The sequence below is a fragment of the Xiphophorus couchianus genome, chromosome 20 (genome assembly GCF_001444195.1).
Source record: "Xiphophorus couchianus chromosome 20, X_couchianus-1.0, whole genome shotgun sequence".
NCBI lineage: Eukaryota > Metazoa > Chordata > Actinopteri > Cyprinodontiformes > Poeciliidae > Xiphophorus > Xiphophorus couchianus.
In genome coordinates this window covers 14,245,570-14,273,562 of record NC_040247.1, presented here as the reverse complement: position 1 = coordinate 14,273,562, position 27,993 = coordinate 14,245,570, and the positions used below count along the sequence as shown (strand labels likewise).

Genomic DNA, 27,993 nt, shown 5'->3' with positions numbered 1-27,993 from the left:
ATGGATTCTGTTTCAGGCAGGTAGTAAAGGCGCAAAAGTGAGAGTTGCTCAATGCGCGCTGCAGAGCCACTTTATCTTGGTTCATTTATGCTACAGAATGCTATCAGCTAGACTCCCTTCCTTCCTTCCAAAAGTGTTGAAACCTTACCTCCCAGTGGATTCACAGGCGCAGTGGGTGGGATGGACAGAGGGTGTGGGGTGCGCACACAGGAGGCGGACCTACGTTGCGACCCCCACAGCTCTGGCTGAAGATAATTTTACGATGCCGACCATTTCCCCAAGCACATTTTGTCGCCGCAGCGTAGCAGAGACACGATAAGTCAAGTAAAAACCGCACGTAACCAGGCAGATATCAAACACAGAAAAAAGAAGAGAGGTTCCCAGGAAAGGAAACAGCGCTGCCCTTTATAATATCTCTGGACATCAGTGGAATTAGGCTGAAATCTTCAGGACAAGTGCGTTTGGTAAGAGTCGACAAATCTTATTTTCAAGTTTCTTATAAAGGGGAACATTACTGAACTCTGTGGTATTATAACGAACTGGTTTTATTTTATATTTAAGGATTATGTGTGTTATGTGTTTTTTTTTTTTGTTTTTTTTTTTTTTAGAAACAAAGACATCTGTCAGTCATAAGTGGAAGAGAATCTTAATAGAAACATGTTAAAACTCAAATGTGTTATTGTTGGATGGCGAAGTGGCTGCACCAACTTGTAGTTTAATGTCTTGGGTGATAAAAAAAAAAGAACATAAATTGCTCCCTCTTGTTAGGGAGCGCCAACCTCAGGACATGTCAGGAGGACCATGTGGCGCTTTAAGTGACAAACTGGTGGTGTCCATCTTTTGTTCGTGAAGCGTTTTATTCTCCCTGGGAGAATTGTGGAGAGTAATTTACTCCACGAGGAGTAAATTAAACTCCTCGTGGAATTTAATTTACCTTTTTAAACTGTTTAATCTAAGTTGCAAAAGTGACATAGTGTGACACATAAACCCGCATTTGCAGCGTGGGAATCTAAATATCCTAGTTTGGGATTTGCTAGACCAGATTTCTGCAGCGCTCTTAAACTTAGTGTCGTGACGTCACTGCCTTACTTCTACGTGACATTTTCCAGCCCTACACCTTTTGCTTAACCACTTTGTTCCTTACTATCGAAGATAATGGGCAATATTGCCGCTAATGGGGGAGAGATGTTCTCCTTTTTTCATACACGAGCAAAACAAACACCATTACCAACCAGCGGAGGCCATTTAAAGCTCCTTTCTTTGTTATTGTAGGCTAAACAGCCATGTGGAGGAAGAGGGAGAAAGGGAAAGAGCGCCCTGTGTGGAAAGTAGCCTACATGGTGCGCATTTTCACTCATTACTCTCTGATGTGTTTTTATTGTGTGCCTGGTGATAATGAAAATGAGAAGCTTTTGCTCCACAGACATGGTTCTCAAACTGTGGGGCAAGTCCAGTTCGTGCGATTTAGGTTTCCTGTAATGGTTCTGAAACAACATTTTGGCACAAATATTGGCATTGTAAATATGAACAAATCAACTATAACATGTGCTGCAATGCAAAACTATTTGCACCCCTTGAACTTTGATACATTTCTTCACGGTCACATTATGGTCAGGACAATTCTGCAAGATACCAGCGCTCAGTAGCGTATGGTTGTTAAGTCTCAGGAAAACAAATGAAGGTGCTGCACCTTTATTTACTTTGACTCCACCATCATTTTTATTTATGCTGCAGTCAGACAAAATCCAGCAGCTGCTGCTGAGTCATCACTGGTTTAATGACATGCAAACTATCAGAAGTACCAGATAGTTAATACGAGCAACTACATTCTAGATGCACACAGCCATACCGGTGACAGAACCTGGTGGTGCTTCAGATTTCTCAGCCAGAGCATTCAGGTTCTTAGCAACAGCACGTGTCTCTAAATGTGTAAAGCTGGTAGAGAGGTAGACCACTAAATAGTCAGAGCTAGTGACTATATATATATATATATATATATATATATATATATATATATATATAAATCCATACCACACTTTTCAGTTTTTGAAATTTATAACCCTTTGTCTTCCTCCTCACAATTATGTGCTACCTTGTGTTGGTCTGTCAACAGGTTAAACTGTGGTTATCAAGTTAATCAAATGTTCTAACCAACAACATGATTTGCCCGATAGCATTGTTAAAGGTTAATTTAGAAAGGATGTAAGGGTGTTAAAAAGTCAAGTTTTTAAGAGTTTATTTGGCTTGATAGCCTTAGAGAGAATAGAAAGGATATCCATGACCTTAGTGGACCTTCAGCTGGTTGCCTTCTAATTCAAGCTTGGTCATACTTTTGTCTGGGTTAAACACAAACTGAACTTTATTAAAAGGAATTGAGACATTTTCTTTTAAGCTTGAAACAGCAGCTGCACCTTATTCACAAAACCTCTATTGGTCTATAACACCACATGATCCCTTTGGCAACTAAATATGATCTGAGCCATTGTACTATAGGTATTGATCGCAGTCACTTTCCATCAGCAACGTCTTAAGCAATTCTTTCTACATGTTGTAGCATGCAAATTTTAGACCTTCACTTGTTATTATTTTGAACCTTTCGTTGATGTCATGTGCTGATGTAATGTGCTGCTGTCATATTGATTGAAGCCTTTTAAATGACAAATATTAACAGTGTGAATGAAAAATACACAACATAATCAATATGGTATTGATCTGAGCTCAGACTGTTCATGAAATTTAATGTGGAGCTTGTCAACCTTGAGTTTTTTAGAAAACATAATGATAGGGAAATAAAAATGAATCTCAGAGAATCTTATTGTCACTGTTTATTTTATTATATTCTAGCTTAAATTTGTTATACTCTTGGCGATTGAGTGTCATTTCAGGGGGCTTTCCTTTTCTACAAGATGATTTGTTTCATATTCAAAAATCGTTTCAGTGTTGCTGCTAGTTTGGTTGTTTGACAGCCTTGGAACAGGGACCAGCTGTTGCAATAACGTACACGACAGGAAATGAGGTCCATAACCTCCATTTGCTCCAATGTGGGCCATGACTTGACATCACAGTAAAACTGACACAGGTAAAAAAAAAACCTTATTTGAACATCAAACACATTGCAAAAGTTGCTTCAATGCCGTTGGGGATGGAGAAAGAAGGTTTGAACTCTTAATGGTTTTTTTCGTGGTGGTTTTGATCAGAGTTCGAAAAGAACAGATAAACCCTTGTGCTGGCAGTGACCTCGAGCCGTGCAGCGGTCAAAATGGCAGGAAGTGGACAGGTGCACAGTGTGTGGAAGTCAATGTTTTATCCAGGCTGGACGCAGCCAGCTGCTCTGCAGTCCCATCAAAGAGAAGTGTGGATTTCTGTATCTGAGTCAGCCAAAGTGTTAAATGTCAGCCACTCCAGGGTTTATTATTATCTTTGTCATGGGGCTCCTAATCTGCGAGAGCTGAACACGACTGTATCATGTGCTGTTTTAGATTTGTTTTGGAGTCCTTGCAAGTCATTTTGTAAATAGTTTATTGTACATGGAGTGTTTGTTCTACACAGTATTGATTTGAGCTTATTTCTTCTGAATTTGGATCTTTCAGTACCTGAAATAGATATTATTATTCCACTAGTATCCATATAGTATGTTCCAAAACAAGTTAAATCCTCTTCTTACTTGTGACATTGTTTGTTTTATGTCTCTTTCAAAGCTATATTTAGTAGCAGGTACATATTTTTTTTAAACAAATCACAGAGTAAAGTACGTCAGCGGTAATGGTCAAATATTTGACTAAAACATGACGACCAGAGCTTAGAAATCCTGCTCCAATAGGTATTTGAGTCCCAGCCTCATGTGACGACATGTGAATCACAAACACCCACCGAAGGCCAAATTTGTGCATGTTTTCAGTAAAACATGTAGACATGTTTGTCCACCACATAACTGCTCCTACTTTTGTTTGTACTGTCTGTAGACTTTATTAATATTTCCCTCAGGACTCAGGAAACAAATTGGATCTGATGTCAGATCAGCGAATCAGACCGATTAAGGCTACATTCTAGCATCAAGCTGTCTCACTGGAAATAGTGTGTCTGATAATAGTTGCCAGACTGTTTCAAAGTTTGGGTGCACAGATTTATGCCAGACTAAATATTTGGCTGAGGTTCGACAGAGATGTGATCATGAGTGACGACAGTGATGTGCTGACCTGTTTGGTGTTTTAGCAACTGCATTTGGGCCACTTTTAATTGCGATTCTAAGGTTGTTTGTTCCAAGTTATGTTTTCCTGACGTTTTTGGAGAAAAGGATAGAAGAGTAGCAGATGGACACACTCAGATCTTAAAGAATGATGCATTTATTCAGTCCTTTTCTGGATTTAATTTATGCTATGAGAATGGAGAGGAGAAACTATCAGCACAAACAAGAGGCTTCTTTCATGACATAAAGAGTAGTTTCATAAGATGGTCATATGTGGAACAAAATACTTACAACAATATATGTCTTTATGTCACATGAACCTTGCTACATTGGTGCTTTATATCTACAGTATATACTTATGTAGATGCATATACTGTATATATAGAGATATACACATTTAAATGAACAAGGTATGTTGTTTCAAATGGGTTTTCTTGTTCAGTATCACTTTGCATGCTGTTTATGAAGGAATGCTCATTTGAACATCTTTCAAGCTAAACTTTTTTCTTGTTGATAAATGTAAATGTAAATGTAATGAAAAATATAACATATGTGTTTTACCAAGTGCTACAAAAACATCTTAAGAACTTAAATCAAATGTAATATCAGATTATTTAATGACATTTTTCACTTTATTCTCTGTTGGTTACAGAGTCTGCCTCTGTGGTGAATTCTCTCTAAACCTAAAGCCACATGATGCCACCTTCAATACATTTCTTGTTTCGTTTGATAACATTTGAGTACTATGCAGGTGCTAGCTGCCAATAACTGTGGAATAGGTCATTAAATAAGCTACATTTTTTGAAAGCCATTTATTGTCCTGGAATTTATATATTGTGAAATATCAGTGCAAACAAAGGGTAGTGATAGAGCATTCAACTATAAATCAAAGTTAAACTATATGTGCGAACTTTGAGAGCGGACCCTCATCAAAACTGTGTGCTCCAGGCTTCCTGGAGAGTAATTGCTGAGTATCTCCTGCTGTTCTATTATGCTTTTTCCAGGAGAAAAAAATGTCCTGCCACATTTCAACAACACTCACAGTTAATTCGAGGTAATTGAACCTTTATGTAACAGACATGGGTTTTATTTTTAGTAAACATGTATGAGGCCAGAAGACAGTTACAAAAAAAGAGCGTTGTTTGCATGAATAAATCAGTGTCAGTGTTACCAAAAATCTTTCTGATGCATGAATTATTTACCACTCCACTTCATGAGTTCTATTGTAAAGTTAAAAAAATAATGACAAGATTTTTCATATTTATTTCTCAAGATGTAATAGTAATACTAATAACTTGTGGGCGTCAGGCTGCACAGCTACGCAAAAAAGATGAAGTTACTTTTTGCAAACCACCTTTTCTTGACTGGATACAGACCGAAGCTGTCATCAAGCTTTACCATGTGTAAAATGACAAATCTCGTGACTGATTTGTTTTTATATTGAATGATTCAAACATTCTATTTAATAAAATGAGAGGTTTATATTTAATTCAATCGTATTTAAACTTATTACTGATAGTATTTCTTTTCTAAATTTCTAAAGAAACTTTGATATTTATTCACAGTGGAGTTGGTCTGGAGATTGGACTTAAAATTATATAGTATTCTGATGATAATAAAGAGTACATGAAAATGTAATACACACATCTCACACATTACAACTCATGGAATAAGCATTGGAAAAGATAGCTTGGACATTAAAAGTGATCGTGTGGCCAGTTTTGGAGCAAATATGACACTAATTGAGGTCATAAAAGTAATCATATTTTGCTGATTCCAGGTTGCCACCTGTGGGATAAAAATGTTTTGTAAGGGCAGTATGAAGGGACTTGGTAGAAAGCAGTTTTTTAGGTGGAAGGTCAAATCTGGTCTTCATCTAAACCACTCGTTACGCATATCTTAGAAATAAAAAAAGTAAAAACTTCATAAATCTTCAGTGTAACAATTCTGCCTTCCTTTGAATAGTTTATGTATAAAAAGTGCTAGCTAACTTGGACCAGTACAACCCTTATAAATCACTATTTATTAAGTCAATATGCATCATCATTACATTTAAAGCTCTTGAAGTTTGAGACCTCTAAATCCTTTGCCAACACGAACGTTATTGGAAGCTTGGGAAACATATTGAACCAGTTTTGCTTCCTGCCTGGAGTTTAATCGGGATGACATATTTTTAACTTTTCGCTGACTAGGTTTGTCTGATTATCTGACTGACTGATAAGGGCTGAGATGTTCAAAGAGAAGAGTCATTTTCATGTTAGTCTGTGTAATGAGCCATAGTCATTAAAGCAGACATCAACTGTTTCTGATGTACATACATCTTTAGCTCATATCACATTTGAAAAGGGGTGCAGCTCATGGTATTGATCATGAAGGAAAAATCCAGAGTCACACCACAACAAAAATCCAAATAATACATTAAAATCCAGTTGTTATTATAACCTATGTTGTGATTTTTCAGAGTTGTGTTAGGTATTATAATTGAGCCCAAAGTTAACTATAGTAAAATTAAAGTTAAAGTAATCTTTAAAATCTCCTAAATCTGGTGCTCTGATTGGAAGTAATATTAATGTTTTTGAGCTGTACAGCCAGAGTTCCAATATGAATATGATTGAGAATCTTTGGAGGGTAAAAGGTCCTTCTAACCCAAAGATTTGAAGCTCATCACCAGATTTGAATCATCAAAATACCTCTGGAAACATGCAAAAAGATTGTCAGGAATTGAAAGGAATATTTTATTCTTCGGTGCCAATAAAGATTTTTTAACATTCTTTATGAATAAAACAGATCCATTTTTTTTTCAAATTAGAGACTCCTTTAAATTACTTTGCTGTCTTTTGAGATATGTTTTCCTCATTTCTAGTCATAACCAATCCTCTTGAATGAATGAAAAAAAATGTATAAATCAAAAAAATACCAGGGATACAATTAATTTGGGACTTAATTGTATGTAAACTGTTTAATATTTGAACAGTCATGGCATATCTTAGAAATAAAAAAGTAAAAACTTCATAAATCTTCTGTCGTGTTCAACAATAGGTTGTATAGTCAACTCTTGGTTTAGGTTAAAAATGGCACAAATGCGTCGACATTTTTTTCATTTATCGATTTAGAGTAGGTCAGCTTTAAATTATCTGCTTTTACGATAGTTTAATTGTGATGTTAATGGACTACAAGATTGTTTATTTTATATGGTTTTATATAAATTATGAATCTCTGTTTTTGATTAATTTGCATTTTTTGTTGGAAATACTTTTCATCAACATGCATAGATGTTATGCATTGATCATTTACTTCTGTCTGGATTCAAACCTGCACCTTGTTTCCCATAAAAATCAGTGGCATGGATTCCCATGGTTGCGGTTAATGAAAAATGCTGCTGCCGCTGACCAGGACACAAGCATGTGCTGGTTTGTTTGCGTCAGGCACGTGTTGTAGCATGAGCGAGTGCTGCCAGGTGCACTTGCTTGAACCTTGTTTATCTCATGCCAACGTGCCGATGCGCCACAAACAGCCGCCATATTCATTGCTGCCTGCTTTTAAAATGACACAAGAGTAAGTGGGGACTAGTTAATAGGAATGCTCCTCTGAGATACTTAATAATAAGGTCCTACACTTTAATTAACTGTTGTTCACCCTTCTTCTTGTTCAAACCATTCAAATGTCACACAGATCCAGTAACTCTAAATGTGACCTCTAATCTTCATGTCATGACTTGTTGCTCAACAGAAGTGATTCCAGCTCCAGGAACATTTCAGGTCATCTTTGTGGCAGTCAGGGAAATATCATACTGTCCTTTTCTCAGTTAAGGGAGCAGTATTTGTTCTCATAATTCATGCTTAATACCCTTAAGTTATTAACACATATTTCAATTGTGTCAAGAAATTATTTGTAAATTTAACATTAACTGATTACATTCTCAGATTCACCTTTTTATTGATTTAGCGATTTTGAATTGTGCCATTTTCACTCTGCATTCAAGACAGTTTGTGGGAATTTACATTCAAATTTTTGTGGAAATGCCTTGTTTATCAGGGTATGAACCCAAAATAATTTAAATGCAGACAATAGACCAGATTTAACTATGTAGGTCTTTATGTAATCAACTTTTATTAAAAAATGTTATTTGTAAAAAAAGCCATCAAACTTTCTTGAAAACATTTACTTTAAACAGAGTTACTAACATTTAAGTAAAAAGAAAATAAATTAAAAGAGAACAATTTTCATTTCATTTTTGCATTATTGCATATCATTTCACTGCAATGAAAAAGTCCAGATCTTAGTATTTAACTTATTTTGAAAGATCAAAATATAATTTATGCCAAAAACAAGTTCCTGACATGCATTAAACATGCAACATGTCAGAGATGGAAAGTACCAACATCAGTGATGAACCTAGTTCTGTATTTACTGTAAATTCACTGATCCTGTATTCATGAACTGAAAACAGTGGTTATGATCTCTCTATGGATAGGTGTGATAACACTTTTTTTGTGTTATTTCTATAATTTCACTCCAGCCCTCTTTGTTCCACTGTAAACAGAGTTTGTATCTTGGAGTGCTACATGTGTGAAAGCTCATCTGATCTCTGAAAATGTAAATTTCGGTTTACTAAGAAGTTAGCCCTGATTTGGTTTGCTTACTGTGAAAAAGCAAACAGAGTATCCAGCAATCCAAAGTAAACTAAACCGAGGGGCGGAAGTGATGTATGATTTACAGATATATGTTATCTGAAAATTGCCAAAACCTTTCAGTACAGTTCATAGAGTGCGCTCTTGTCTTGTGGCGAAATTAATGCATTTTAAGTACCAACGGGACACATATTGCTGTAAAGTATCTATTTGTCTATAAAGAAATACATTATTATTGGCTTGAAAGTAGCAATGAGCACAAGTCTGAAAAAAGAGATTTGTTGTTTGTTTTGGTACTATAATTAACAATTCAAGGTGATAACAGTTTGTTTATCTCAATTATATCCATTAAAACACATAGATAATATGTTCGCAAATACATACTGTACAGCACAATTGGTTTTTCTAGTTCAATGAGATATAAACAAAAAAGTGCTAATGAATAGTAAGTTTAAATACATTTCAAATTAAAGGCAGCATATTGCATGCTGAACTTGGGGAATGCCCATCAAACTCTGTCAAACCCAGTTTCCTGGACCGTCCTCATGTGAAAACATCTCGAATGTATGTATTTGTTCAGCTACATGAGGGGTAGCTGAACAAAGCACCAAAAGCACCAAAATCCTGCAGAATTCAGTGTGATCTAGATTTAAATTGAATCAAACATTTTCCCGTATACCTCTGTGTAAATAATCAGTATCAGTGTACAGAGCTGAAACAGGATGCAGTGACGCTAGTTTTTCATTCAGGAGATAAGCCAGAATCTTTCTTCCAATAATACTTTTCTTTATTGAAGATAAAAAGTATTCCCTGTTTAAATGTTTTACTCTATGTCATGCAGTGTTACATTATTTATTTTCTACCTCAGGTTTCTACTATAGCTGCAATTGAATGGTGTCTACTTGGTTTGATTGTATTGTATGAATAACACTAAGAGTGATCTTAGGGGGTATTTCTACAGCATTACACAACCTTGTCTTTTTGTAGTTTCAGAAGTAGTTCAGTTAATTAGTAGATTTTTACTACATGGAACTGCAAAATTCTGAAAACGCAGACAGACTTTAACCTTTGACTGTGTGGTGATATCTTTGACTTGTTTGCTTTACTCTTAACTGAAACGCGAAACTCCTACAAACTTTCTGGGATGACATCATAGCTTGTGAGCTCTTTTCATGTTACATGTTCCAACAATGATGTGAGTCAGGATAGAAGTCTTTTGGGTCACTATGCCAAAAGTAAGTGTGTGCTGTTTACCTGCAGAACAGAGATCAAGCAGATGAATTGACGTAGTCGTGCACTGATGTCCTAATTCACCTAAAAACAGCTAAAGTGCCACAGTGAACCCTAATTGAATCAGATCCAAGTGTGATAGAGATACTTCTGGATCGTTCTCTACTATGTCTGTGTGGAAACAAGTGCCAACACTTTATTTTATTATGAATGCGCCTCCTGTCTGCTGGTTTCAGATTCAATTAAATGTGAATTTAGTTTGCAGTGAATTAAAATTTGTTTATAAAACTGTCAAAAATGAACTTGCTGTCATTAGAACTTAAAGATCAACCCTATTTCAGTTTTAACTTTGTAGAAAAATATGTACAAATCTGACTCAGGAGGTCACAAGCAAGTCCAAAGTTACAATTTTAAAATGACTTGTCATACTGTTCCTATGACTCATAGTGCTTTTAATAATAATCCATAGAAAGTGTTGGAAATAACTAAGTTTTCAATGGCACTATGAATTGTAAAGTACCCCGCCCCACCTGTTGCTGCACACTTCCAGTCAGCTGGCTAAAAGAGGATGTTTTTATTTTCTGTTACATTCAACAAAACAAATTTTGACTTTATTTTAATTTTACCGAAAGACAGTTACTAAGTAGCATACATACTGTTAATATAACAATGGTAATATATTATTTTGGCAGCACTAGGAATAATTGTTGCTATTCTGTTTGAGATAAAATAAATCACATCATGAACAATTTTGTTTTTAAGTTTTTTGTTTTCACAGCTGTATCAAGAAACCTTTGTATTGTTACTGAAGGTTGTCCTGTGAGAGAAATGCTCTTATAACCTTCTTTGTTTTTAGAAATTCAAGAGCTGGACCCCTCCTTCACTGAACGCGCTCAGGCCAAAGAGAATCTGATATTTCTTAAAAGATGGAGCCTGCAGAGTCAGAGATGAACATATTATCCAATGGAAAACCCCATGATCTTGGAGATGACATGGGTGTGCCAATGAAGACGTTGTTAGCAGAAGATCAGTGAGTTGTCTTACGTTTTCTCACACAGATGAATGGTTGCCTTGTTGTTATCACGGCATGTTTCAATCACTTATACTCTTCTTAGCTTCTTTTTGTCTCTCTGTGGTTATACTTTTGTGAAAACACAATAAACCAAATGAGCCAATATTTATTGTTTATATTCAAAAAGTAAATCAGGCTCCTTAATTTATGTTTAATAATAAGTAGCTAACTTCATGTGGTTAACATGAAGTATGACTTATTTGTCCAAAAATTTACATTTCTTTAAATGCATGTTTGCCTTGTTTTTGTGCTGATTTCGTCTGACGGATCCGTGTGCAGAAATGGCACTGAAACTCTCAGGTAGGTTTGTAAAGAACTGTGTTGAAATTTTATTTTCTGATGTTTTCACAAGTAAGAGATCAATAAATTGCAAATTCACTGCTGTACTTTTGATCCCCAGGTTTGATGACCCCGAAGGTGCACTTGAGAGTGAGGAGTTCTTACCTAACACACATGGAAAGAAACCCACACGTTTCACAGATGTACGTATATTTAAATACACTGTAAATTTGTGATTTGTTGAATTTAATTCATGTTTTGTTGTCACAGTTGGAACATTTTATTAAAAAGGTTAACTTTTTTTCCCCCTTGAGAGCCTATATTTGGGTATGCAAAGGGACTGACAATAAATTCAAGTGAATGAAAGTGCTTTACTCCATACTTTAAAAATAATGTCTGAGCTCACGTTATTGTGCTTGCTACTGCAGAGCTGTCAGACTGGTCTGTGTTTTTTGGAGTAATCTGTGTTCACACAAACTTCTTGGACTTTACATGACACTTTGCTTGCAAGAAGTTACTTACTAAAATGACATGAATAGCTAAAAATGCAGCAGTAAAGAACACTTTTATAGCACTCAGTGCTGTTATAGTTTGAAATTTTCAGACATTGAGGTCATTCAAGGCTTGCTCTTGTTTTGTTTTATCAAATTCATTCCCAGTTTGAAGGAAAGACCTCCTTTGGGATGTCGGTCTTCAACCTTGGCAATGCGATTATGGGCAGTGGCATCCTAGGATTGGCTTATGCCATGGCGAACACTGGCATACTTCTCTTCTTGTGAGTAAATAATTTTTTATTTCAACTTTAAGATAATTTTGAATGACATGATTTGGCAAAAAATTACAAATTTTTGCATGTTCTAATACCGACATAATTTCCTGGGTTTCAAGGGTGTATAACTGTGTCAGGATGACTTAGGTTACTTTTGTAGTGACACTGTTGTGTCCTTTTTTATGTTTTTAAAACTGCTTTTCCGGTTTACCAGGTATGTTGTGCATTGAGAAATGTATGTCATGTGAGTCTAAGCATTAACATATAAATAGATTTGTGGATGGAAAAGAGTTGTTTCTGAAGTGTGTCTGTCCCTTTTGAAATACTCCCGTTGTGCAGTGTGTGCATTGGGACCAAGTAAATTTGCTTTGTTCATTTTCTAAAAGTACCCAAAAGGCTCTAGATCAGGGGTCCCCAAACTTTCTCCTGTGAGGGCCACATAACTTGTCCCTTCTCTGATGGGGGGCCGGGGTCAGTTTGTAACAGAAAAAGTGTGACGATTGTAAGAGTGCTAAACATAAAAATGTATTGTTTTTCAGAAAGCACAATCAAATAACCTTTTCTGGATTCTTCAGAGAACAAAAGTCAGGAAATAACACTATTTATGAAATAAATAATAACCAAATAACACTGGGTTCTCCACATAAAAAAAGGGTTAGGGTCAATTATATGCATGTATAAAATAGTTACTAACTAATAGTTAATAATAAATAAAGTTCATTACTAAGGAACATTTTATTGCAAAAGTCCAACTTATCAAATAAAAATGCACATATATGAAAATACTCTGGTATTGTTCAGGGGGCCGGACCAAATGTGGAGGCGGGCCGCATCTGGCCCGCGGGCCGTACTTTGGGGACCACTGCTCTAGATGGTTAGTGTTTACATATGGTGTTCTGGGAGTTTACGTTACACTTTCTGAACAAGGAAAATAAACATTTTGGAAGAAATGATTAGTTACATCAGAATACAAGACACTTTTGCTCATTTTGAAAATAGTTCATATATTTTCTAATTCTATTTACGGTTTATTCAATTTAGGATACATATTTTGAGCATATATATGGATAGAGGACACAAGACAACAACTAGAAGTCTACTTCTGTAGCTGCAGAAAGAGATGACAAAGAAGGAAATGAGAGAACCAAGAAACCTTAGTGCCAAACAACATATACAAATATGACAATAACAACTACTCCACTGTAAGGTCCACATCACCGGTTAATACAAGATGTATTTAGTAGTAACTGCAGCCCAAAATGAATAATCTAATAATCTTTGGTCATTGTTGTGATGACCTGCAAAATCCAAGCTAAATAAGCAGTTTGTATTGACGACCTGTTATGTGAAGGGTTCATTTTTAATGTGCCACTGGGCATCTTGCTAATACAGAACACTCTGGTATGCCCACTTCTAGTCATAACCCTTTTCCTCAGACTCTGAGCCTACCCTAGCTACCACAGGTAGGTCCTAGAAAGGACACAGCTCAGAATAACCAAACCTCCAGATCACAGTGAGACATGTGGGCAGGTTGTTTACTTTCACCTGAGCTGTGCAGGCTGTTGTTGTCCCACTATGACTCTCAATGTCCCAGTCATGTAGTCTGTGTTTGTGTAGTGATAGTCGATTGCAGGAGAGTGAACAGAAAACTGTCATGTTCTGTGTTTTTCTGTGTATTTATTTAGAGTTTTCTGTGTCCCTGAGTCTTCGTGTTGTCCTGTCCTCCCTTTGATTACTCCCAGGTGTGTCTCGTTTCTGTGATTACCCTCCTGTGTATTTAGTGTCACCTGTGTGTCTGTGTCTTTGTCGGGCCCTTGTCTAATGTGCTCTGAGTCCTTCGTGTGTCCATTAGTAAAACCAGTTGCTACCAGCATCGAGCCCTGGCTTCCGCTCAGTCATGGTGCCTGTGTTTTTGGACTGTTTTGACTTCATTCTTCATTAAAACCATCATTTTTCACTGCATCCTGGGTCTGCTGCGTCTGCCTCACCACCTCAACACCGCAATTTATGACAAAAACATCGGCTGTTGTTTACATGTCAATCAATATTAATCCATAGTTTATTCATTCATTATTCCTTTCAAAATGTTCTAAAAATCTGGATGTATTTTTTATCAACCTTTTAGATTTAATGACCAAAATAACATTGACACCAAATTATATTTTATATTACTCAAAAGTATTAAGCTTGCCTAAATAAATGTGCAATATCCTTGTAGTTATGCATTTATAATCAGGAGTTTTTATTTTCAAATCCAATAATTGTGACCACAGGAACCAAGATTCCACTCTAAATCTGGCTATATATTTCAGAAAATTATCCCTTATCATTGGAAACTATTATCTTCCACAAGTAATGACTAAAGGTAAAACGTTTGTCATGTTCAATAGGTTCTGGAACCAAAAATGTTTTGCATTGAACGGTAGCCATTTCCAAATGATTCACAAACTCTCAATCACCTAATTAAAATGTAATTATTGGTGCGGGATATCAGTCATTCTGGCTCAGCTTTAATGACTTTCACATTAGCTGTGGCCATAATCATCCCAGTGTGTTCGTAATGGGCTTTAGAAAGGTCTTGAGAAAGGCTGAGGTTGTGAACGCACCCCGACTTATCAGGAATGTTTGTGCCCAAATATGAGTCCGGGTTCTCATATTTAAATAGGTAAAGACAGACTCAAGAAGACAGGCAGGATACAATGTAAAAACAAAACACAGATTAATCTTGATATTAATAGATTTACAACTAACTTTGTTACAGGTTTCTTCTGACTGCAGTTGCAGCCTTGTCATCCTACTCCATTCATCTACTGCTCAAATCTTCTGGCATCGTGGGTGAGTTTTGTGTCACTTTTCAACATTTTTCTAACCAAATCCTACAAACTTTTGTGTGATTTCTTAACATATAAAGGCCTTGGATAAAACAGAACTGTTGTGGAAACTTTGGTCATTTTGTTGAAATGTTTACATGCCACATGGTTTTACGTTTAGCAGATTAGGTTTCCTGCCAACTTTTTTGAACTCTGCAATGGATCATATGAAAGGAATCTAATAATGTAAAAAAAAAATATCATGTAACATGAAGTTAATTTTAAAATGTCCTGACAAATACTGAACCAGTTACCTGATAAATTTTATTATGTTTTATTGCTTTTGTTTTTTAAAGTGGCTTTATTGTATTGCTTTGAGGAGGATCTCAACAAATCTATCTGGCTGTAATTGTCTGTAATCTCCTTCCAGGTATTCGTTCTTATGAACAGCTGGGCTACAGGGCCTTTGGTACTCCTGGAAAAATGGCTGCTGGTATCGCAATCACCCTGCAGAACATTGGAGGTGAGCACCCTCATTAAATTTATGACGGGAATTTTATAGTTTACAGTTTAACTCTATAAGCAAGAATTATAGACCGTGAAACTGGCTTGACTTTAAACCCCCAAACAGATAATGACATCCACCTAAATCACCGGTATTACTTTAGTTTTTGTTCTTTGTGATAAGTATGGGGTATGGAGAAATATTACGAGAAAACAGTAAGAAGCCTGCTGATAAACAGCTGTTTTGTTTGTGGTGGGTAAATTAAATACAGCTGCTCATAGGACGCATACAGTATGTGTAGTTAGAAGTCCCAAACTGGGACAGTTGAGAGACAAACTGGTCCCTGTGCTTAAATTGATGATAAATTATGATAAATTACTTTAGTTGGTTTTTTTTTATATAAAACTTTTTTAATCGAAAGAGATTCAATTAAATCATTGAATTTAGAGGTAAGATAATTTTATATAAATGGTTTATTAAACATGCAACCAGTCTGAAGACTCTGTTTGGCTGATGATAAATAATCAATGGTCATAATTTACTTTATTAAGGTTGAAAGACTTTTGATAAAAAAGCTAAAATCCCTTTTTATGTAGTGAAAGTAGACTAATATGAGAATAGTAGTAATAGTAAAATCTACCAGACCACTTAAAACCTCAAGCAATAACTGCCATTCTCCCGCATGTAAATAAGTATGCCATAACATTAAATATTCCTGAGTAGTCACTCTCAGGTTATAATTAAACAATATTTTGTTTGCATCTTCTTCTTTTCTTTTTACAGCTATGTCCAGCTACCTGTACATCGTTAAATCAGAGCTGCCGCTGGTCATTCAAGCTTTCCTGAAGGCGGACCCCAACTCTGAGTGAGTGTTGCTGTTTGTTTGCTCGTCAACACAGACATCAGTGTGCCAATTCAAGTGAAGGGCACAATGGTCCTGCTGGTCGTTGACCCAGAGTATAGTTTTTGCCTGTGGTCTGGCAGGTTGTTTGTGGAACAAATGTTTCGCTTTCCATGTGCTGTTGGTTTGGTCAGTGTGGGGGTGTGAAAATAGTGAATACTTAGAACTGATTGAGAGGCAGGAAGGCCTTGATAGTTAGTCAATTGGGCAATAAATAGGAGGTTCAGATGTTTTTGTCGGTGATGCAGATACAAGTAGTTAATGTTGCGTACCATCAGTGCAATACAGTTATCAAAATCTATGTATATTTATATTGTTGACTCCCAGTAAGTCTACAGATGCTAAAAGTATTTGAAATTGCCAACTGTCTTCCTCACACCATCAATACGTTACTTCTTAAATTATTGTCTTATTAGCCAGGAATCAGATATCAGCTTAACCGTTGTAAGCCACTATGGTTTTTCTTTTAAATTGCTTCTACTTTTCACAACATACGTAGAGGTGCTCATTACCACTGACTAGAGCTGCAGATAAGTAGTAGAAGATAAATATATTAAAAATTGATATGTTTTTTAATCACTTTTTCTTTAGGCATCCCCCCTGTGATGTGCTGCCCTGGGCAGAATGTCATATTAAAACCATCCCTTACTGTGCAGAATGTTTAACTTGTTCTTTAAATTATAAATAAATTTTAGACCTTATTTGAATAATTACAGGAAAGTCTTGCACTATTTCTCCCCGATTCTAAAACATATCAAATTAAGGTATTAATGTTTATCTGTGGTAGAAAGGTTTTATGGCATACAGCATTTTCTTTGACCACCACTTGTTCACTTTTCTTGCTTTTCAGGTACAATCACTCTAAAATCCAGTGTCATGGTTAGGTGCAAGGAGTGGGCAGAAAATAATAAAAAAAATACAGTCAAAATTTGGAAAATATATTGAAAGCCTGAAGAAATAGTGGTCAACATTTAAAATATCAAAAGAATAGTAAAGGCTCAAAGCATTTGCAGTTTACTGTAGCTGTGGCTTTTCACAGTTACATCGGGGGGTATCCTGTACTGCTGATTCATTTTGCACGGCAATTAAATATATTTAGAACACCATCCATCTCACGGTAGCACCAGACAAGTCCCAAATTTGGAATCAGATTAAGAACTGGCCCGAGCAACAAGAGAGATCTTTGCAACAGATGGTGTGGCCTTCTTCTAATCTTAAACTAATCGAGCTCTTCCATGAAGACTCAAGCTGGTCCTAATATTGCACAACAATCACAATTTCCTTTAGCTTCTTGGATCAGCACAGCCATTAGGTGCATCAGAGGTCTCATTATAGTTAAAAGTGATGCATGAAGTACTATGACTGTTTTGTACACATGCACTCACTCAAGCGACGGCAGCAGGTGGTGTGAAACTCTGCTGCCAAATTCCAAAGCCAAGCATAAGGACAGGACAGCTCAGGACTGGCTCTGACTGTTCGTCTCAACTTGAGGCTCCCAACATTTTCCAGGTTCGTGGCATCAAAGGTACAAAAAGGAATGTGGGCTGAGTGGTTGGCTAGGAGCTTTATTTGTGTCCAGTAGTTCTGTAAGTAGGCAGCAATGACATGTGGCAGTCAGCTGGACTCTTTCAAGTCATGACACGGCTCGATCCTGTTGAATTGATTATGTGATCAGGGGAAACATGGGGTTTGCAGTGAAGTTGAGCAAACATTTGGAAGTGGTTAAGATTTTTCTTGAATTTACTCAAGACCTGGATTTGCAACAAATTGACATAAATTAAAAATATGTGCTGTGAAATGTAGTGCACAATGAGTTTACCCCAAAACTGTGCATCTCTGAGTTACTTAAACCTGCTTGTAGGCGTGTGATAATAATTGTTCTGAACTGATTATTGTTTGCTGGAATTCAGGAACCCTAATGACTCCGACAGAGACTTAATAACAACTTGGAGCGACTCTGAAGAACTTGACTTTAAGCTGAACTCCAAGCTGGATGGGACTCCCATTTGTCACCAGTGACTTTCGCGTGTGAAAATTGATCAGCTAAAATGACCTAGTGACCGAAAGAATGCAAGACTCATGACCTGTTGTCTATGCGTGACTTCCTGAGCTTTCAAGGGGCTCCTCCAAACCCACACACACTCCACTTGTGACAGACATTGCTGTATGCTCAGGCCTGGAGACCTGTAACAGACAGTTTATCCCCCCAATTCTGTTTCATTCGGGGTCAAGAATAACAGGCTCAGCAGCTTAAATAGATGAGGGGGCTCTGGGACACAAAGACCTCTGTGTGCACTAGATTTAGGCTACAATAGCGCTTAAATGGATTGACAGTAATTTATCTAAGCTGCTTGCTGCTTGTGATATGATGTTTTCCACTGATAATGATTTAAAATCTGTTGCCACTGAATAAAGACTGTTCACATGATAATAAACATGCTATTAAATATCAGGCTGTTTGTGTCCTGTCAATATTATGAAAAAAGGATTAATATAATCCTTTTTTTCTCAGGAAGCAGTGATTATACATCAGTGAAGTGTAAAAATTATATTAGGGTATATAAGTTTGAACTTATTGCAGTTTTCTCTCATCCATGCATGGCAAAACCCATGCCTACCAACTCTAATATATGCCTGTACCACTGCTAATATTTTTGATAATTGTCTGTCTGCAAGATCCAGAGAAACTACAGACCCTTTTTAGTTCATCAACAAGCTTCCGATTTAATTCTGGATAGATATTTGATCGCTGCTAAATGGTAAAATTTACGACCTGGCTCTGGCATGACCTTTAAGCATAAATAAAACTTTCTGTAAAGTTGTAGTTTGGGCTACTAATAGAAACTTAATGCTTTGTCTGTTCAAAAACTAGCTTTAATGTGTGTTTGGGATCATCCACCATCTGTTTATTTGAGGCAAAGTTGATGAATTTGAAGTTATTTCGGCATCTGCATTATTACACAAACTTCGTACAATACAACTGTCAACTAAACACACCCTTAGCATGATTCTGCCATAGTCATGCTTGGTAGTACAATGTTCTTAAATTAAAACTTGTCACCTCGACTCCTCCAAACATACTTTTTGCTCAAATAGCTCAATTTGTCTTTGTCTAAACTATTCTCCAGAAGGCAATCATTATGGGTAGCTTCAAATTTTACGTGTCAATTTGGAAGGGAGGATTTCTTTGTTGGTCTGCATTCTCTCAGACTCGGTCAAACAACCTTCCCTGACTCGTGACACTGGTCATGTATTTCGAGTTCGTAACAGACTTTTTTCTGTTAAAGTCTGTTATCATGGGTTGAGCTTAACCGTTCAAACCAAGTTTATGTCCTCTGATGGTAACCTTTTGAGTCAGTACGCTTATATTTTTCCTAAACCCCAAACTAAACCCCACTGAATATTTGTTGACAAGCTTAAAAGTCAGGGTCTCACCCGGAAACCAAACATTTTAAAAGAATTCACCCTGCTCTGCCAAGCAGAGGGCTTAAATATTTGGCCAGAATTATACCAGAAACATTGTTAATGACTGCAAAAAGCTTAAACCTGCTTTAGGTATGTGCAAATTAACAATTAATCTGTATCTACTCTATTTTAGTGTAGTCTATTTTAAATGAAGTGATGTGTATGCTGGTGGAGAGTGTTTGCAAACTTTTTACCATCTATGTAGTACACAAAGCTACTGTATTGGTTCGACGCAAAACATTAGTTCAGAAAAAATTTCCAAGCACACATGTGTTTGTATTAGCGAGGAGCACACTTTACATGAGATGCCTTTGATAAATGATTAATCTCTTTAATGAAGAGCATACACAGGATGTTGATTTCAAACAGAGCAAGTAGTGCAAGTAGTTTATGATCATATAAGTTCTTCCACGCTCATTGATTTATTGCCTTGGGTGAGTGATTAAGGTGTGAGACACGTGTCAGCACTAACATACTTACTGAATATTTTTAGTTGGTTCGGTTATGTAACGCTCTATTCCAGTACTTCTGACGATAGCAACAGAAGCACACACATTTTTTCCACAGCCTTGGGCCTGAGAATGTTTCCATCAGGTTACATTGGACACTTAAATTTGTAACAGATATTGCTTCATAGTTATTCATAAACAATCTGTTTAAGCAGTTATTCACAATTCCGCACATCCCTGTGTATGTTTGTGTGTGGCAATGTTTGTAATACTGAGCTCACCAAAGTATACTTGCCTTCTCTCCAACAGTTTGTGGTACTTGAATGGAAACTACCTGGTCATCATGGTCTCTGCCAGTGTCATCCTGCCCCTAGCTCTGATGAAACGGCTCGGTGAGTAACTTTGATGCATCAACTTGGATTTCTAACAATTGTGCATCAAGCAGAATATGATACTAGTTCACTGTAAGCATATGTAGACTAACATAGGTTCCTTGCATTTATTGTAAAAACATATCAGACTAAACATTTCCTCATTCGGGTCAGTTGGGATTATCAAAAATGTTTCTATTTGCTAAATGCCAGGATAAAGATTGAGAAGCCGTTAGGATGGTCTTTTAAGGATGGCAAGTTTCTCCTTTTTTCCACCAAAGGTAACAATGGCCTTTATTGCACTTAAATTTTAGTTTTATCAGACAATGCTTTCAAACATTAGTGTCTTTCTCCTAGAGTGGCTTTTCAAACTCTAACCTGACCTTTAATGCAGATTTTGGTTTACTGGTCTCTTCTTTGCTGAGTGGCATTTCAGTCCATGTTGGTACAGAACACATTTCACAGTGCATAATGTCCCCCACTTTCCAGCTTAAGCCAGCATCTTCACTGGGTCTTTTTCTTCTGTCATGAGGTTAATATGCATATTTCATACCTAAGCAATTTGTCTCTGGCACACAGAACCTAATGGCTAGACATTTACATGCTGTTCATTGCTGTGTATAAGTCTTTGAACAGATAAACATGGTGCCTTAAGGGATCACGAAACTGTAAAGGTATTTCCCTGATATTATAAAGGGAGTAGCATGTTTGAAAAACACATCCACAGCTTTGGTTCCATTTAGCTCAAATGTTTGGGATTAACCTACCAGAAACATACAAAGGATTGACATCATCATCTGAATAAATTGTTTTAAAGCTTAATTTATGAAGAATTTTGACTTTGAAGGAAGTGACACAAAACATCTGTCTGATAATCTGGCATTCAGCAAATAAGTAGCAAATTAGTAATGTTAACCTACTCAGTGAAGAAAAAGGGTTTGTCCTTTTGCTACAGTATTTTTTTACTCAAAATGTATTGATGATTGCTTTATAGTATTGATTGACTTCAAAGACTTTCAGTCTGACTTTAGAAACTCTCCTCTGAGAGTAATAACATTGCTAACTAGCTCACTGACACGTTTGCTTCTCACCATACTCTCTATCTGACACCTCTTAAACATTTCCCCACAACAAACCAGCGCGTGCTTTAAATAAGAGCAGCTGTCATACAGGAAACTCACTCTTTAGTTGTTTAAGTTCAGCCAATGCAGATACTGTGGTTTGTTATTTAAATTCTCAAATCAATGTTATAATGTTATGCTCTTTTGTCTCAAAATTTTAACTTTAAAAAATAGTTTGGTAAAGCATTACATTTTTTTCAAGTACCTCAAATATGACCCGCAGAGTATCTTGAGCTGACTAAATACTTTAAAATTAAATTGATGGATCATTTTTATATTTTCACTCAAGTTTATTTCGCAGCCAACATTTGCGATGTTAAGAAGGGATTAATTAGAAATATCATTTAACATTAAGCCGCCTCACACTCAGATGGAGCTAGTACGTTGACATCAAGCAATTAGCGTGTTGTTATCCTGCTGCCAGCTGTGAGAGCAGCAGGTTCTCATCAGTTACCTTCAGATAATCACACCCTCATGTCCAACAAAATCTGTTTAGCAACAGACATCAAAAACATACTGTTTCCACTCTCTCACCATAGCTAGGTGGCTCTGATCAAGTTTTTTATTTTTTTAATTTTATTTTATTTTTTTAAATTTTTTGTAGCATCTTTAATAATAATAAGATAAGCTTGAATGTTTCTTTTCTTGTGAATCAGGGCTGTAATTCAGTTCATTCTGTGTTTCCTAACTTCATCTTTCATTTTCAGGTTACCTTGGTTACACAAGCGGCTTTTCGCTCAGCTGCATGGTGTTCTTTCTGTCTGCTGTAAGTCAGTCCAGTTCTCACATAAGAGCAGCACCCTTGGGTATATTTTTCTGATAGCACATTTATAGCACCCGTCTTTCCTCCCCGTCTTGTTGTAGGTTACCTATAAGAAGTTTCAGATCCCTTGCCCATTTGAGGAATTCTCAACCAACAGCACCGCTGCACACCTTGGCCTGAATGACTCCAGCCTGGTCCATGACTACAGCGACGGTTTGCCACATGAAGACAAGGACTCGCATTGCACCCCACGCATGTTCACAATCAACTCACAGGTGGGCAGCTGGCTATTTATTCCTGTATCATTTTTTGAAACTTGGACATAGAGGTGCTGAACAGACTGTTCTTCACAGACGGCGTACACAATCCCAATCTTGGCTTTTGCCTTCGTTTGCCACCCTGAGGTTCTGCCCATCTACACCGAGCTACGCAAGTGAGTCTCCCCTCGTAACCTTGTGATATTTAACAAGAAGTCAGTGCAGAATGTGGCATTCGCATAACTTTCCAATCTCTGATTTCAGTCCCACAAAGAAAAAGATGCAAAAGGTTTCCAACATCTCCATCCTTCTCATGTACACCATGTACTTTCTGGCTGCTCTCTTTGGCTACCTGACTTTTTATGGTGAGAGCAGCTGACAACAAAACAAGAAAATGAGACAACAGAACTGACTATTTACATACAGTGCTATAAAACTGTGGAACCCTTTATCTTAACATTGATGTTGTCTCTGCATCACTTTGGTTAAGAAACTAGCATTCTATTACACAGATTGCAGGCTCCCTCTAGTGGTGGCCTCTAGAAATAAAATGCTGTCCACTATTTTTTCTGTGAAAGTGTTTTTATGAATCGGTTTTATTTTAATGTCCATACAGGTAAGGTGGAGCCGGAGCTGTTGCATACGTACAACCGCATCGATCCCTATGACACTTTGATCCTGTGTGTCCGAGTGGCTGTCCTCACTGCTGTGACGCTGACCGTGCCCATTGTGTTGTTCCCTGTAAGTTGGGTCCTTTGTTTCCACACTTCAAATAGACACAATATTCGAATGAATTTTTTAATCGCATGATAAAATGTGCAGGTGCGCAGAGCCATCCAGGAGATGTTATTTCCCAGCCAATCTTTCAACTGGTTACGTCATGTTAGCATCGCCTTCGTTCTGCTCACTTTCATCAACATGCTGGTGATATTTGCTCCCAACATTCTGGGCATCTTTGGCATCATTGGTTAGTGCATTACAGTATTATTTTAATGGAAAACTTAAGTAGGTCCAGATTATATTTCACTTTTTTTTTGTTGATTAATTCCATCATGGGTGATTAAACATGGTTCACAAATACAAAATGCCTCCTCTGACCAACATAGACATCTTTTACAATATATAATCAGAAAACAAAAAAGTTATTATTACTCTTTACTTTGCACTGTAATTTTATGCAATGTTGGCTTAGAAGTGAGAACTAAGACATGTGACTAGCACATGTTTACTCTAGGAGAAAGTGACAGCTAGAATCAATATTATTGTCGAAGTGTGTCCTCAGAGTGCAGGTCACCTTTAATGCGTCAAAGGCAAAAACATTGAGGACCTTGGGGGCGACATCTTCAAAGCCTGCTCTAAAATGTATATATGACAGACAGAGCACAAATTAACATAAAAACCAGGAAAAGTTTTATTTTTAAATATTTATATAAATTGGTTTGATTAGAAAAAACATCCTGTACACATGACAAAAAATTGAACTGTGGGTGGTTCAATGCTGTTTTCCGAATGGGGCAATTAGTTTATCAATATATTAAAATAATTCTACAGCTTCATAACCAAATATGAAAAGCTTAAAGCCGATTTTGTAAGTGACTTTGTGAGTGATTTTTTCTGCATCATGGCAGGATATACAACCTGACCCGATACAGTTTGTTCATGTCCTGAAAGGAGGTCAGATAAAGCCTTTCGAAGAGGAAAGTATAAAAAATTTGTATGACCAAATTTATGTGTCTTTATGTGATCCAGGTGCCACATCAGCTCCCTGCCTCATTTTCATTTTCCCCGCTGTCTTCTACATCCGCATCGTTCCCAGAGAGGATGAACCCATGACCTCCACTTCAAAAATACTGGTGAGGCATAAATATCTTTCATTAAACATTTTTCATGATCTATTTCTCAATTTAGATATTTGTCAGTTTAGATAATATTGAAAAGTAGATCATTCGTCTTAAGTGCTTCTCTGTGTTTTCTAAAATATTTTTTTAAAGGCTACTTGTTTTGCTGCTCTGGGAATCTCCTTCATGGTGATGAGTCTGAGCTTCATTTTCATCGACTGGACGTCAGGGACCAGCCAGGTTGCTGGAGGTCACTAACAGCTGCTTCAGTGCGTGTTTGTGTGTGCAGTGTTTGGAAATGGTTGTTCGGTATGTTCATTAGAAAGGGAGCGCTTTCACCTCAGTTGGACACATTACCAGCTGTCCAGCACAGAGTCTGGGTCTGCCACAATACAAAATACACACCATAATAAATGCTACGTGGAAGACAGATACCCGAACAAAAATCTTCTATTTGCTGCAATTTCTAATTTATTTTTTTTATATTACAGAGAGTTTCTAATGCAGTTTTCTAAAATTACACCACAAAATCAACCCGGGAGGATGAAATGGTTGTCTCCTGCTTCTAAGGCTTTACTTTTACACTAATAACTGCAGCTGGTTCTGTGTAGATAAATAAAAACAAAAACTATTTTAATTGTTCTAAATGAGATGCACAAAAAGAAGCAGTCAGATAATCTCACATGGAACCAGAATCAGTATGAACTACTTATCATCATCATCATTATCATCATCATCATCATCATCATCATCATGTAGAATAAGTCTTTGAAGTGCTCTAATGCTTTTGAAGTGACATTTTAACTTTTCAGTAATGTTTCCAAATGAATTAAAACTGCTGTGCCTTTTGTCATTTGCAGTAGCACAAAAACAAATAAATAGTGTATATTTATTTAGTTACCTCCTTTCTGATTTTGGATGATCTATATTTAACTACCGTCTTTGATTACCTCCAGAAAATCAATGCATTACATTTTTTTTCTTTTATGGTGACAAAAACTGACAATGTTTATTAATAATTTAGAAATTTTAAACTTCCTCTTATTGCATCTTTATCCCAAACATACTGCGATTTTCGATAATAATCTTACAGTCGATTACGCCGATCCTATTAGTTGAATAGCATGGTTTGGCAATATTTCCTAGGCATCCCTGGTAAAGAGGTGTAAACAGACTTGAAATAATTTTCTATCATAAAAAAATAACACAAATCTGATTTACTTGATTTAGATGTTTGTTTTTTCTCCCCATTTTGAAGAGTAACTGGTACAAACATGGCCTCTGTGTCATATGCAGACCCCAGAAAAACAGGAAGAAATCGATTACAAATGAAGCATTACTTGAAAATCTTATCAAGATTGAAAGTAATAATCATGCTCAATTTACATCCATTTAAGAGAGGTTGTAAATGTTTTAAAATACAAATAACTACATAATCTAGTTTATCCTCATTTAATAAACATGATCAAATTTGTTTATTTTTATGGATTTTTATCAGTCCTACAAAAAAATATATAATTCTGATCCTTTTTTCAAATATTTATCAGGGCTGGAGTCAATGGAGTCAAGAAACTACTGGTGCTACTGACTGAACATTAACATAATCCAAATTCACAAAAGTCCCTTTTCCAATAATGTTCAAATGGTCCAATAAATACTCTAACTTTCTGTATTATCTATCTAAACTCATACTTCAGAGCATTGTATATATATTAAAGTAATTTAACCAAACCTTACTACATGTTTATACACTACAAGGTAAAAGTGCTGATTTAAATAGTGCCTGGTCTGCAGCAAATAAACTGACAAGAGTGTTGTGCCTTTGTGACACAGCTGCAGAGTTTTTAATGGTACAGGTTTAATGAGCTTTTAAAGTGCTTGGATCTGGATTTACTGCCTTGCATGATGTAGTAATGCACATTTAGCAACTTTTATTGTCTGTGCTGTAGAATGATTAAGACTGAAAAACTGCTATTGTTATGATGTTGTAAAATTTACATATTTGACCAAATACCTCCCGAAACAATTTTCAGAGAAATTCTGAACCCACAATGGCATGACTAAATATACTAAATACTAAAATTCAGGTTTACAGATAGGCTTCTAATGGATTACAAACCAAAAATGTGTTACAGTGTTAATGAGGCAAGGTTTCATCGTCCATGTATGTCAAAATATAACATGTGTTTCCAAAGAGTATTTAGTCCTTTACATGTCAGTTTTTTTATGGAAACAAAGTTGTATCATGACTCTTGTAGTATAAATCATCTATTTTTGGATAAATATAGCAGATGAGACTCTTATTAACTCAGTAGTTTTTTATTGAGATAAAAGTTGAATAAACAAGATTCACAAGAATACTATTCACAAATATTTATTTCTGTTAGTTATGATGGTTTCCACTGATGGCTAATGAGAATATGAAATTAAAGATTAGAATATTACCTATAAAAGATCAATAAAAAACATTTTAATACAGGAATGTGGGCTTCATGAAAGGCATGTTTAATGCATGCTTGAAGGTTATTTTCAAAAGCTACTTTTAATCTGACAAACAAATATGATTTAATTATGACACTATATGTTCTACACAGACTTTTGAAACTGATTGACACAGCTTATTTTATGTTCCTCTCTTAACATGGTGTTTATTTTTTGCCTTTCCTGTAGATGTTATGATGTAATTACCCTTTAGCATTGTCCTGTTTTGTTTAACATTTTATTAGTCCGCTGTGAAGGTGATGCCATCAATAACAACAGACTACCTACTGTATAGAAATGCCTTGAAATTAGTGTCACAGCTTCAGCTCTAGTCAGTATTGTAGTAAAAATCCTTTATATGTAAATCATTTTGTGTGAGATGTTATGTTTCAGCATGTTAAACAAATCAACAAGGCAGAACTTTATATAAATAATGTATATAGATGTAAACATTTTATATTTGTGATGCTTATTTACAGTAGACTGTAAAGTGTAAATAGTTGGGACAGTTTTAGTTTGGAAATAAAATAATTGTACATGTTTTTATTTGGCCTTTGTTGTCTTCATTTGTCTTTCATTTGGTTCTGGCAGTTCTATTTTTGCACAAACTTTGGACATTTAATTGTTTTATGATATTAGACTTTTGAGCCAGTTGAGGCTTTTTTTTTTTTTTTTTTTTTACTTCTCCAACCATCAACAGAGTATCTTTCCCACAACACAGGCTCTTTGTACCTTATCATAACTTGTGGAGGCTAAACTTATTTTAAGCTCTGTGGGTCATCATGACCCTGCACTCTGCTGGCAATCACAATGTGCAGCAATAAATACTACTTACTACTAGTCACTACTGCAGTTTACATATACG

General features: G+C 36.2%; 1 protein-coding gene across 2 annotated transcripts; it reads left to right on the top strand.

Annotated features, from left to right (window-relative positions):
* Positions 1-216: 216 nt before the first annotated feature.
* Positions 217-27,674, top strand: slc38a3b (solute carrier family 38 member 3b). 2 transcript variants are annotated; one of them, XM_028001900.1, is made up of 17 exons: positions 217-464; positions 10,904-11,077; positions 11,399-11,419; positions 11,520-11,601; positions 12,058-12,173; positions 14,929-15,002; positions 15,408-15,500; positions 16,266-16,347; positions 20,607-20,689; positions 22,497-22,555; positions 22,654-22,827; positions 22,906-22,985; positions 23,074-23,174; positions 23,426-23,550; positions 23,632-23,776; positions 24,559-24,662; positions 24,801-27,674. In XM_028001900.1, exons 2-17 carry the CDS (start codon positions 10,974-10,976, stop codon positions 24,903-24,905), a joined length of 1,548 nt encoding a protein of 515 aa, XP_027857701.1. In that variant the 5' UTR covers positions 217-464; positions 10,904-10,973; the 3' UTR covers positions 24,906-27,674. The 2 variants fall into 2 exon arrangements, with proteins under 2 accessions (XP_027857701.1, XP_027857702.1); XM_028001901.1 differs by lacking the exon at positions 11,399-11,419.
* Positions 27,675-27,993: the final 319 nt, after the last annotated feature.